Consider the following 14,243-nt stretch of genomic DNA (forward strand, 5'->3'; position numbering starts at 1 on the left):
AACTCCATATATTCTAGGATAACTTTTGCATTCAATATAATAGCAACAAACTGCGGAGGAATTTGGGTAACAAGAGAGTAAAAAACGTACGTAAAGTATAGCTTCAACGCCAAATGTTGCACACTCATAATTATTTTAGTTTATTAACTATTATTATTCTTATTTCAACGCAACAATATCGACCTAAATATTTGCATCAATTTCTCCAGGTGTTCCTGAAGTACTGGCACTCCGAGAAACTCGACACACGTCTCGACCAACTCACCGCGAGCATCGTCACCTGCCAGCGGTACGCGCGCGGTAGGATCGGCCGTAAATACACGCGATCTGTCCGGGAGAGGGGCTGGAAGCAACGAGGTGCTCTGCTGGAGTTTCTAGAAGAGGTGGAAGTTTACAACGAGAGGTTCTACAGGGCGATGGCCAAGCTGGACAAAATGGACAAGGAACGATTCGAAGCTAAAAGGAGACAGGTATGTTTGAAATACTTGTTGCATATGGTGTGCTTTCAGATGCCTGAAGCCTTCTCAGATTTAAATGGGGGGGGGGGGGGGGACACACAATATCCATTCTCTAAAAGTACATTACTTCAAACGAGGTCGTTTCTAACAATGCTTTAGAATGTCAGCATTTCACCAGTGCTCTTAACCAAGTACTACGTTTTACGGTCCTTTTTATTGTGAGTAATTACCAAAGGTACTTCCTCCCTGAATGCGTTTTTGTATAATTTAAGAGGTTTTTCCTTTACAAAGGTATTAGCTACACCTAACATGTATATTAGGGTATATTGAGTGTAAATGACGCATAATTTTCGCTTACGTACATGGCAGTCATTTGAATGTATCCCAATTTAGAAACATTCAACATTTAGTACAACAAAACTTACACTTGAGTGTTTGATATTGATGTAAATGAACCGGCAGTATCTACTTTGCTGTTCTGCTGATTGCATACTGATGCTGTTACAAATCATGGGGGAGATAGCACCTGACAGTAAGTGGGCGACCCGGAAGGATGCCCAAGGTTTAAATGCGGCCTCGTCGAAAGTAACATTTGCCAAAACTTCGCAAAAACATGGAGACACAATGATGACAAATAGTGAGTTCAACAACTCAACACACACATATCCGGTAGGCCCAATAGAAGTAGCGACAATCAATATAAGAAACATATGCACCATTGCAATATTATAACACCCTCCAGAAACTCCGTGTTGCAGTCACTGTGTGGACAAATAATTAAATTTTTTAACACTGTAAATAATAATGTGTGGACATAGTATTCAAAGTCCACATCGGATTTAACATCCTTACATTATGTGGAATTCTTCGTAGGATAGCAGTAAAACAAGTCGGTTTGAACTATAACACTACAAAGAACACACACGCTTAACCACATTCGTGCCAATTCGTCCACTCTTTTCAACAAGGTTTAAACCTCATTTGAACCTACACAGTCCAAATTCTATCAAGACAGTTACCCACTCCAATATCCAAGGACCCCATTACGAGTTAAAAAACAGGGAACACTTTCTATTTTTACGCATTCTTGTCCCAGTTTAGAAAAAGCCACCACAGAGTTTAGTCTGGTTTACGTCACATTCTTAACAGTGTTAAGGACAATGTTGAGGCCGTGGATAGATTATCCAACCAACCGAGCCCCTTCCACCCTATAAGGGGAAATTAGTCTAATTATAGAGTTCAAGTTGATCATTAAAGGCAGTGGACTGGTATGGTCAAATATTGTCAAAGATCAGTATTCTCACTTGGTGTATTCCACATAATATGCATATACCAATAGGCTGAATTGGTCATCGAATTTGCAGGAGAATAACGCAATAAAAAACACCCTTGTCGCATTACTTTGTGTGCTTTTAATCAGATGCATAACAAAATGCTTCAGCTGAAGTATTTTATTATTTGAGTGAGAAATTACTTGTTTACAAAAAAAATACCTAACTTCAGAGGGAGCTGTTTCCCACAATGTGTTATACTATATCAACAGCTCTCCATTGATTGTTACCAAGTAAGTTTTATGCTAACACTTATTTTGAGTAACTTTTTTTTAATGCAAGTTTGCCCCAAACAATTGGCTTAAAGCCACTCTAGAGGTAAGGGGCTACAAGATAAAAATAAATAAACTTGAAAATAACTCAGGAGAGCTGAAGGCAGGAATTGATATTCCTTTTAAACTGAGTACCTTTAAGTACAAGATCATGGCCATTGCGTGGGTGATTCATCTTCCCTTACAAGGAGTTCCTAGCATGATGTGACGCAGCACTGGCTGTCATGGAGACACCTAAAGACACACAGGTGATCGGGAGTTCAAATCCACCACGGGTTATATAAGTTGTTTTTACTTGGGTGGCTTCATTTAGTTGTTCAACAACCCAATGTTAAACATCGTACTTGAATTTCTGATAAAATTAATATGGCTTGTATAACTATGAGACCATTGCCTGCTCGCAATGCAAGTACGAAGCAAGCTCGCAGTGTAAGTTGGAAGCAGCAAGCTCGCAATGTAAGTACGAAGCATGCACTTTCTAAGCACCCCCCCCCCCCCCCGATATTTTCTTATTAGATAAACTACAGTTTTGCCAGTATTTCATTTTGTTATGTTCAATTCCGCTGGTGGGGTTCAATAAGATAAAATAACATATAGTATAATGATACAATTTGTGGGTATAATTTCACGTATTACGTAATAGTTTTTCCACTTTTTGTTTTGTTATGCGGGCAGGTATAAAAAGTGGCTGCTACAAACGTTTACAAATTATATATTTGTGTCAACGACCGCGGTAAACGGTTAAAATGATATAGACAGTGGTATAAGCCACCGTGGTAAACTTTCACAATCTTATTTTTTGTTTATGCAAGTTTGCCCCTAACGAGCCTAAATGGGGCCACAGAACAATTTCTTATGTGAAATGGATGTACCATTGCATGACATATAAGTTATCGATGGCGATAACGTGATTGTCAATAATACATTGGTGTACATTATAAACTGATGCGGTAAACGTTTCTACATTATGCATGCACCAGTAAAGTTAACTTCTTTCAAATTACAAACTGTTATTCAATTATCTTTATGTCAAATTATTTAGTAAGAGCCACAATTGAATATTGGACTCTTATTTATGCATCGCAGTATCCACCAATAACGTGGTCAATGTACTTGAACAACGAGAAGCACTTTTAAAACCATGTGAAATTTTATGAGTTTCTAGACCCTTTTAATGATTCTAAGATGCTGATGTAATTAAGGCAAATCATAAGTGTATCTTTTTTCTTATTTACCTTTCGACTGTTTTAATTTTATTAATCCAGCTAAAAATTGTAGATGAATACAATAAAACTTAGGGAAAATATATTTCAAAACTTAATCGCGATTTTGAGGTTTCGCCGAAAGTCCGGAGCAAACACGCATGATGTCAATCCGGAGTACACATATGAGAAGCGTTTCTACATCAACGCTTCTCATTTTTTAAATTTTGTTGGCATAAGAACTGATATCTTTTGCACATACCCACATAACTTCGATCAGAAATGTTCCTCATATTGCTTTTTACTGTAACCGAACGCTGCTGTAGGCTTCTATAATAACCAACAGTTTATATATTGCCATTAATGTTGTAAGTGATTACCAACCGTATACCTTCTATTTAAGTGACCATTGCTCATTATAATTACTCAATTATAAGTATAAAAACTTACTTGGTAACGAACAATGGACAGCTGTTGGTATTTTAAAACAGTTTGAGAACCGACTCCCTCTCATGCAAATTCTATGACCAATAGAGTCAAAATTTGCACAGATTTGTTATTTTTATGCATATGTTGGATACACAAAGTGAGAATACATTAGTCAATCACAGTCAACCAAATGTGTTAGGTGCCTTTAATGTAATCGGTTGCGATAACTGTTCACACTTTATGAACGCTACCAAAAGATTTTGCAGGAAAGCTCCCACGTGTTTTATGAGCAATAGCATGCAAACCACATGCTTGCCATATAGGGTGGTCCTGTAGTCCCCTTATATCATATCCTGGTCTAGTCCCATCTGATGAATAACTTCCTGTGGATTATTTTGTTTTCAAAGATATGGTTTACCCCACCCCCCAGTTATAAAATGTCAGCCAAACTTCTTCCTACAATGTTTGCTCACTTCCTCCACCTTGTTTCATATGAGAACATTATTACTTCAATGTCATGTACTATTTTTGGGCCGTTCCCCGAATTTGCTTGGCACTCAAGACATGACTGGCAAGGTGCAGATTGTGCTATGGGTGGATTGTGTCTGTTAAAAGGTTTTTGTTTTAGGGGTTTTCATAGAATGAATGGAATAGCTCTGATCCTTTGGCGTTGTGAGAGTTGAACAATCAAGCCTCAATGTGCCTAAAACACAGAAAAGTATACACACTTTTAAAGTAATTCAGATCCACAACAATCTTCTAAATTACTGGTATTCATCATCGAATGTGGGGTCTGGGCAGAGCCCCTGTGGGGGTCCGGGGGCGAAGCTCTGAGCATTTGGCAATTCGAGGGGTCAAATATCAAGTCCCCATGTGCCTAAAAACAGAAGAAAAAACCCAATATCTTTTAAGCACTTCAGCCGTCGATTTCACAAAACTCTTCCTAACTTAAGACTAATCTTAGGACTTAGGACGAGTCCCAGCCCTGCACTGTAGCATGTGGACCTTAAAATTAATCCTAAGTTAAGACGAGTTACTCGTCCTAACTCGATATAAGACGAGTCCGAACTCTTTGTGAAATCGACCCCTGATCCATATCAATCTTCTACTAAAACTCAAAGGAAGTTTTAATTCCACAAATCTCGCGTTTGAATGTACTCTTGAATTTATCTGTGTATATATATGCATGGTGATCATACTCTTTAATAAAGCAATCAAACAGTTTTACAATTCGATTTTTAACCATTTTTAGATGTTGCTGTTTCACTAGCTAGGCCCTAACTCTTGAATTTTAGATGTTGATTAGTGACAAACTTTAAAAACAGCTCCTATTGATATAAAAGATGTTAAATTTGCATAGGGGATAAAGATTGTTACTTTTTTTTTTACCCATACAACATGTACAACGATGTGTTTACTGACCCGAGTCCTGTGACAACAATGTCAAAGGCATATTAGGCTACTCACGTGGGATTCAAACCAACGACCCTTGCAATTCTAGAGCTGTGTCTTACCAACTAGACTACCGAGATTGCCCAGTAGCTATATAGACTGAGGCAGTTTGAATCCTATGTTTTCAGGTACCAATAGATGTTAAATTTGTATTGGGGATAAAGAATATTAATTATTCGGAGACATACTCCTTTTGGCGATAGTTTTTTTTTCTTCACTTTTATGCTCTCCTGGGCCATTTTGAGGTGCAGCTTGATGTTTTACAAGCTACTCTTGAAAGTGATATGCTGATTGGTGACCCATTTAACAGTTCTACCATCTACTTTTCAAATAATTTTCAGATGTTGCTTGGCGAGCTACGAGTCAAGACTGATGAGAGGCAAAAACTGATCGTTGAGCAGAAGGAGCGCAAGAAGGTACCACCTCCCACAGCACCCAAGAGATACAGCTATGGTGTCCCTGTAGCTGCAGCTGCATTGAATGGTGCTGCTACAGAGAGAGCTCAGATTCCCACCAAGAAAAGCAGAATAGAAGAGGTTAGAATTTATCTTTTTTAATTAAACATACAATGCATCTTTTAAAGGAATGGTCTTGAATATGACAACAATGGGAAAATAATCCCTAATAGGTATACACAATCTGAGAAACTTTACTATACTGAGTTACAGTAAAGTTTTGGCATAAAAACTTTTCTATTTGTAAACTTAACCACATTACTTCGAAGTGAAATGTGTCTCAAAATGCTGTATACTGGGATGTGAAAAGCTGACAGGCTTCCAACCAAAAGCTGTTATTGCCATTAATTCCAAGTGTGATTACCAAACGTATCTTTAAAGACACTGGACACCTTTGGTAATTGTCAAAGACCAGTCTTCTCACTTGGTGTATCTCAACATATGCACAAATTAACAAACCTGTGAAAATTTGAACTCAACTGGTCATTGAAGTTGCGAGATAATAACGGAAGAAAAAACACCCTTGTCACATGAAGTTGATTTCGGGACCTCAAATCTAATTCTGAGGTCTCAAAATCAAATTCAAATACTTTAATGGAAATTTACTTCTTTCTCGAAAAACTGTGTTTCTTCAGAGGGAGCCGTTTCTCACAATGTTTTATACTATTTACAGCTCTCCATTGATCACTAACGTGTAAGTTTTTATGCTAACATGATTTTTGAGTATTTACCAATAGTGTCCAGTGCCTTTAACATCCTACCCCTACCCCTACAGGAGCTTCTTGGTGAATTAGAATACCAGCTGCCTAGGATAGACCCTGATGCATGGGGTAAGGTCTACTTCCTAGAGAAGAGATGTCGTCTTGTAGACTTTAACATCAAGTCTCCTGCTGTCATTATAGATGGCTCAAAGTTTCAGTATCCTGGCAGGTAAGTTAAATCTTAATTGATTGATACCTATCCACAAAATATTAACCATGAGTTGCTAAAGCACAAACATTGCTAAGCATAATACAATTACTCTGACACGAATAAGGTTACCAGCCAAACTACCATGCAATTGTGACTATAGTATTTGCTCAATTCTGCCTAGCAGAACACTTTTAAGCAATATGCTCTGCTTAAACAGCTCTATGACATTGGGCTCGATCATACATGGAATCCAGTGTACTACTATGACAGTTAGGTGATGGGATTGTGCCTTTGCTTATACATAATTACATGGAATTTAGCACACAATCAGAGTAGGTCAAGAGACAGTTTTTTGGTTCTGGGGCCTTCAGGCCATCAAGATTTGAATCTTGAAAGTATAGCAAGCAATGTTCAAAATGGCTGACATTTGTTGTTGTAAGGCCGTGTCCGAAACGGCGACTTCGGCTACAGCTACGGCTAGATCGCGCGTGTCTGCCTATTCTTCAACACTGACAGACGCGCTTATCTAGACGTGGCTGTAGCCGAAGTCGTCGTTTCGGACACGGCCTTATACTTCCCCTGGTGTTTCTGGTCAGCAGAGTGTGGGTTTGAGTCCCTGTCATGACTCTTGTGTGTCTTTAATCTTGACACCGAACAATCATTGCTTTGTCCTTAAGGAGTGTAATCTCCACAATGATTTCATATTTTCTGGCGTTCTTGGTTTCTTCCATTAATCGTGCCTTTATAGGAAGTCCAGGCTTTTGTTTTCTTATAAACATGTGATGTGAGTGTCACACGTGACTAATTCTAAACTCAAGCTGTACTCTAACAATAACTTCTTCTACTACTATTTCAGACTGGGTTTTGGTGCATTACACAACCCCCTTCGTGACAAACAGACTGAGAAAGTGCGCAACCACATTGGCAAGGGGGTCCAAGTGGAGGTGGACAAAGAGGGCAATGTGTGGGCCACCAGGCTGGGCAAGAACGAGGTGTTCGTCAAGGGTTGTTTCGACCCTGAAAACCACTGCATCTCAGCTGATCTCATTGAGAGAATGGGTCATTTAGAAACAAACGAACCAATGAAGGTAATTCTCTAGCAGACCTGTATTTGAGAACTTAATCCTTAGGTGCAAAGTCCGAGTCCAAGTTCTCAGGAACCTAACATGTTTATCTGATTAATATTTGGCTCTTGAGTCACAAACACTGAGTCCCAAGTCCGCCTCCATGGCAGACTCTTTTATACTTGTACATGTACTTAAACAATTCTGATTGTGAAGCCAAGGATTTTCAGAAAATCATGATTCTAGCCAATAACCCCCTGGAGAGAAGACAAGGAAGGAAGTTTCAGTTTTAGATGTGGGAGGAAAACCCCAAAGAAGTATATTATTGGACAAAACCTCACGATCAGTAAGAACTGAAAACTCAATCCACAAAGTGCCCCCAGGGGGGAATTTAACCAGGATTCTAAATGTGGAAGGTGCATAAACTATGCCGATTGGCAATACCCCAACCCGACCGCCCAACAGTCTAGTCGAAGTCTGAGAGATTGACCAATAAGACTTGAGTTTGAATCCAATCATTAGAAATTTTACTCAATGTCAAATCTGAGTCAGTTTTACAACACTGCTACTATCACTGTGAAAATTTTAAAAATATTACCATAATCGCACATTTACAATAACGTTTCGGGTGCTTTAGGTTAGTGACCTGGTCTATTGGCCACGAGCATTCCTGTAACCTTTCTCATAACTCAAGGCACCCCAGGCTACTGGCTAGTGAATTGTACATGATACAGTAATGTATGTCAAAATTTAAACATCAAGGGGAAACCTCCAGTCCTTCCTGTTAAAAACGAATCAACAATAACTACAAACCGCCTCTTCTGTTATCCAGGTGTTTGACATAAGAGAGTACAAGATCCAGCTGGCTCTGGAGGCCAAGAAATCCGACCAGTCAGAGATTGACAAGAAGAGGCTGAAGCAGTTATGCGTTGTGTCACTCAGCTTTGTCAAGGATGCTGTGGAAGATATCAACACACCGTGCTGGATAAGCATTGTGGTTCTCCCTGCACTCAGGCTGGATAATCCGAAAAGTAAGTTCAGATGCGTAGCATTTTCAAAGGGGTACCAGAAAACCCAAAATAACTACAACAACAACCCCACAAAAACATCAATATTTCAGGAGACATTACAAGCGTACAAGTCTCTTAACCTACACTCCTACAGAGTTTATCACAGTAAGTTCATATTCTTCTTCTAATTTTCAAAGGGGTACCAAAAAACAGCAACAACAACAGCAACACCCCCAAAAATCGCACCGAGGATAAAACAAGTGTACAGGTCTCTAACAACTTCCTGCGTAGTTTTACTTTGCATGTAAGTTAGGGACTATCTGAAACAAACAAACAAGCGTCTGAAATAATTCACATTCGCATCATATATAAAAAATGAATAGAAAAAAGAAGGGAAAAAACGCCCTTATTCGAAGAGTTGACATCAGTCAATAGGAGTGTTCACAAATGCTAACTCGGCATGTAAATGCAGCACAAGTTAGTAATCTAGTCAATGCATGTGTTTTATAATCTATAATTCTGTAATTAATCTTTGCATAAATTTATGGTTTTAATTTTTTGTTTGGTGTGTGTAGCAATGGTTAAATTTAAAGATGTAAATCCTGAAGTATCCATTCAAATGGGTAAGGTGTACAAATGCTATTGACGCATCACTAGAACTTAGCAAAAACTCTGCTAACCATGCTTTGACATTTTTAGTCATAATGTTCCATTGATAAAGCTGCTTAGCACACAAAGATTTGCTTAGCAGAGATACATGTAGGCTACCAGCTGAAATGCTATGTCAAACATATTGTAAGTGAGTGCCTTTTTTTGCTTAATAGCAAATGATATCTCTTATCCTTAATCTAGGTCTGATGTCTACATTAACTACAAGATTTTCCAAAGACCACACACATTCTGTAAAGCTATCAATGGGAAATTCATGTATAAAAACAATGAGTTAATGTCGTTCTTAATAATCTCGTCACTACTCTGTTTTGCTCTTCAAAGCATGAAGGCCATAAAACTGAAAAACATTTCTAAACTGTGTACCAAACATGGACAGTTGCGATTCCTTTTCCTTATTTCTATCAAGAAAACATAAAAGTTGCATTCCTGTACTGCTACTTCCTAGGCTGCATCGTAAAATTGTGTGTAATCCCTGGCTATACGGCAGTTACATGTTAAATCTCCTCTGACAGACACCCCGTACAGAGGTATTGACAAAATAGGAAGACAACCAATATAGGGCTAGATAGCTCAGTTAGTAGAATGTCAGCCAGTTAATATGGAGGTTCTGCTCTAATAGCATGTTCTTTTACCCAAAATAAAGAACAATATTATGAACAATTTTTGTTAATGATTCTTTCTTGGTGGTGGTTTACTTGGTCACACTATTTATGAGCATGATCTTTCTAATACTAACCCCAAACTCAAGATGTCTTAGCTCTTTACTTAACCTGTTTGAACTTTAAAACTTGTTTTGAAGGGGGGGGGGGGGGCTTGTTACAGGGAAAGCAAAGCACTTCACTTAAAAAAACATTTGCACATGTGAACATTTTATTAGGAAAACCAAAACATGAGGTCCCAGTTTACGGGAGGGAAAACCAAAACATGAGGTCCCAGTTTACGGGAGGTCTTCGATTCACTTCAAATCGCAACCCGGCTTGGGGGGGCAATGGGTTGAGGAAATACATAACCAGGAGCAAGTTTGAGTTGAGCACCATGGTCAAAAAAAAATTGAACATTTTTACTTGAACCCATACTTGGATCCAGCCTCAGGATCATCGTTTTATCCTGGTTCCGGTAGCCTTGTTTCATGCTAACCTGAGTAAAACGCAGAAGGGAACCAGTGACACTATCGAAATGGTGGAAGGCAATGGAAGTGTTGAATACTGTAATGATGGTCGACTTGACTTACAAACGAGTCAACGATCGAGTATGTCACTGCATATGTGCGTTAATAGCCAGTGGTCAACCATGATTTGCCTAAACTTGCTCAAACTTGATAGTTACTGCTAGTAAGGGCAGGGAATTTGTTCCTTAGTAAAGGGCACCTCCACGAGGGCAATTACATTGCTGCTGGAGAATTTCAAGGGGCAACAAAGCAATTGCCTCCAATGCTGTTTGACTAAATACTTTGAAGCCTATCTCATTGGATTTGTACTAAGAAAGGCAAGTGCAAACAAAAATCTACTTTTTCATATGACTGCAGGCCTGTATGCTTTGTTTTTGAAAGAGCAAGGGCACCAAGGCATTTTCTCCTTGGTAAAGGGCACACTACGAGAAAACTGTAAATATCTACTGGAGCATTTCAGGGGCACCAAAGCAATGATCATGGGCGGGAGGCAATCCCCTCTATTGCCTTCGTATCAGGCCTGTGATTGCTTTCTTCAATCATTTTCTTACAATTTGGTTTTCATTTCCCTTGCAGTTCTCCAAGATGCAACTAAGATCCTATCTGTGTACCGTACAGCCAAACAGATTGAGTCCAGTGAAATGGGACGATCGGTGAGTACTTTAATAATCAAGTTTCATATCATAATTATCCCGGCCCAGCCTGATTAATCCATAGAGTAATCTCTTGAATCCCTCTCAATCCCTACTTAATCCATCTGACTTAAGCATCCATAAACACCAATCACAAAGCCTGTTAAGTAACTACCCTTGACATAATCAGCAGTTAGCATCTCTTGGTAATAACCCCTAGTCTAATCAGATGAACTAGACATCAAGTTTCATATCATAATTATCCCGGCCCAGCCTGATTAATCCATAGAGTAATCTCTTGAATCCCTCTCAATCCCTACTTAATCCATCCGCCTTAAGCATCCACACACACCAATCACAAAGCCTGTTAAGTTATTACTCTTGACATAATCAGCAGTTAGCATCTCTTGGTAATAACCCCTTGACTAATCAGATGAAGTAGAAGTTGAATTATTGGTAACTGGCCTGGGTGCCCCTTGGGAATAGGTCTCAAGTAGTTACTGGGTCAGAAATCTACAAATCACGATGACTAAGTATTTCATTTTAGAGTTCAATCAAAGGTTCACCCATGTGAGTTAAAAAAGAAAGAAAAAAAAAGAGGGTTTGTAGAACATCACAAGGCTCGACAGCCACTTTAAGGTGAGGGCTACACTTTTACTGGTTTGGGCTATAAACATAATCAAATGCCAAAACGTTGCCACCTACTCCTAGGGTCTGAAACAGAGTTACCCCACTTCACGATCCATAAGGATGTAGGCATTTACATGTAGGTATCAACCACTAGGAGGCTGGCTGGTAGAGCAGACTGCAATACCTTCACAAGTTTGCAAAAGTTAGTCTACCAGCTGTGTCAGTGAAAAATCTTTGATAAACCAACTTCGCCTTTAAGTTTTACATTCTGAACCAACAAAACATACCTTATCTTACTGATCATTCCCTCCCTTCAACACATTGTAAAACTTCAACAAAGAAAATCTCACCAATTCCAAGTTCACAAGTCTATCAATCATGATAATATCCTTCCCAAATCCAAGAGAGATGAATTAAGTCGGCTTCAAATCCTAAACGGAAATAAGTCAGTCTTAATCAAGTAAATCCTGACTATCTGTGATATCCTGATATGGACAAGTACTGTGTCACTACACTATATTACAATCAGGCAGGACATAGTTAACAATTGAAAAAGCCCAAATGGAAACAGGCTAAATAGGAACAGCCAAAATGAGAACACACTCCAAATTGGAACAGTATTGTCCAAAGGCCCACACTTCATGTATCAAAACTTATATATAAAATAACAAACCTGTGAAAATTTAGGCTCAATCAGTCATCAGAGTCTGGAGAAAATAATGGGAACACCCACCCTTGTTTCCGCACGTTTCGCCGTGTCATGACATGTGTTTAAAATAAATCCGTTATTCTCGATATCGAGAATTTATAACTGTTTTAGTGTTTTCTCAAAAAGTAAAGCATTTCATGGATTAATATTTCAAGGGAAGTCTTTCACCATTACCTTCTGTAAACCCTGTAAGTTATTTGTAAATCTGTGTACTTTTAAATTTTGTTCTGTTCAGGAAGTGTCCAATGGCTTAAATAACAATTTGTCTGTTAAAATAATCCATCCAAAACCTATTTATCATCTCTGATTGTTCCTTTTCACCCGAATCCTTCAGGCTAGCCGCAAGTGGGCCAAGTCTAACATGCGACGCTCCAACTTTGAGAAAGAGAACAACAAGAAAGAAGGTCGGAGAGCTCGACTGACTGAGATGGAGAAAGCTAAGGCTATGGGGATGGAGGCAAAGTACAGTTGGGAGAACGGCAACGGAGACAAAGGTATCAATAATCAAGCTTCCATTCAATCATTCATGCCATTTGTAAAATACATAAATGTGACCAGCTATGTAAAAATGAGTCAGATGTTGACAATTTCAAGGATTGAGTTATATGCATGGCTGGAAAGAACACACCAACAGCAGTAATTTGGTATGTGTCTAAGCTTTGGGGTGTATCGCGTTGCTGAGTTACTTCCGTTTGAAATTAGTCAATATATCATTTTTTCTGGAAAACGAATTACAAGTAAAGTGATGTTTTAAACTACCATTTCGCGCAAAAGGATATAAATTAGACATATAAGTATGATCACAAAATTGTTGTATTCATAGCTTTATTGCATAAAAGTAAGTGTTCTAAAGGTTAACCATGCAAATATAAATCTTAAATCTTTTTTATTTATTTTTTCCCACATTAAACTGTCCATTACTTAATAATGCATTGGGCGACATCAGACTCATTTTCACGTAGCGGGTCACAAATAATGTATGTCTTTCCTTTATTTTATTCCTGATTTAACAGAGAGAACAGTTCATTGATGGGGCTACCCTGGTTAAATAAAGACAAAATAAATAAATAAATAATAATAAATTTAACAAATCATAAATGTTAATTGCCGACAATCTGATGATATTTTTAGCCACTTCATGGTGGTATTAGAAGATCTAAACTGTGCCTCTGCGTCTGCGAGGTGTTATTTTTCTTAAGAATTGCGTTTACTGGAACACTTTTATAGTATTTCAGCATCATTGAGTAATTTGAGTAACCCCCTAAAAAACCTGAAGCTGCAACAAATTGTTGATAACATTCTAACAATTCTACAATATGTGATGCCCCACGCCTATCAAACAAATTCTCAAAAAACAGTTGAAAACCATGCCTGGGGTTGGTGTAGATCATCACATAGATGGTTTACAAAAATGTAATTAATTAACTTGAATGTATTTCCTTTTTTTTTTTTTTTCAGTGCCTACAGAAGACATGGATCGTCTTTCTATTTCTGGTGAGAGTGATACAGGCTCAACTCTGTATCAGAGTGAAGCCGGCCTCAACTACCAAGGGTCATCAGTCAGACGAGCGGTGCTACGCTCACTCTCAACTCGTAATGCCGGTAAGCATGATCTGGATATACCACAAGGATCTTTGCATAAATTTGCATAAATTTGCATGAGTGGTTACTAACATTACACTGCCGGATTCCTCAATTTCAATGTAGTTTCTGAAGGACTTTTATGGCATTTCAACATTGAGTTATTTTGAGTAACAAAAATAACATTTTGTTTTGAAGTGTTGTTCAACAATTCTACAAATATGTATGTGACGCCCTATGGTTCATCATTCCATTCCACATTACAC

The 14,243-nt window shown here is 38.4% G+C and overlaps 1 protein-coding gene across 2 annotated transcripts in view; it reads left to right on the forward strand.

Moving 5' to 3' along the window:
• The window catches only part of LOC117300594 (myosin-IIIb-like), a 38,424-nt gene that overhangs the window by 21,475 nt on the left and 2,706 nt on the right, over positions 1-14,243 (forward strand). The window contains exons 18-26 of one of the 2 annotated variants that reach the window (XM_033784255.1): positions 210-470; positions 5,486-5,680; positions 6,375-6,529; positions 7,368-7,599; positions 8,408-8,606; positions 9,161-9,208; positions 11,002-11,078; positions 12,731-12,890; positions 13,855-13,998. In XM_033784255.1, the coding sequence (XP_033640146.1) occupies positions 210-470; positions 5,486-5,680; positions 6,375-6,529; positions 7,368-7,599; positions 8,408-8,606; positions 9,161-9,208; positions 11,002-11,078; positions 12,731-12,890; positions 13,855-13,998 (1,471 nt within the window). The remainder of the gene's footprint in view (positions 1-209; positions 471-5,485; positions 5,681-6,374; positions 6,530-7,367; positions 7,600-8,407; positions 8,607-9,160; positions 9,209-11,001; positions 11,079-12,730; positions 12,891-13,854; positions 13,999-14,243) is intronic. The other variant, XM_033784256.1, reaches the window with a different exon arrangement.

The sequence above is a fragment of the Asterias rubens genome, chromosome 16 (assembly GCF_902459465.1).
Source record: "Asterias rubens chromosome 16, eAstRub1.3, whole genome shotgun sequence".
NCBI lineage: Eukaryota > Metazoa > Echinodermata > Asteroidea > Forcipulatida > Asteriidae > Asterias > Asterias rubens.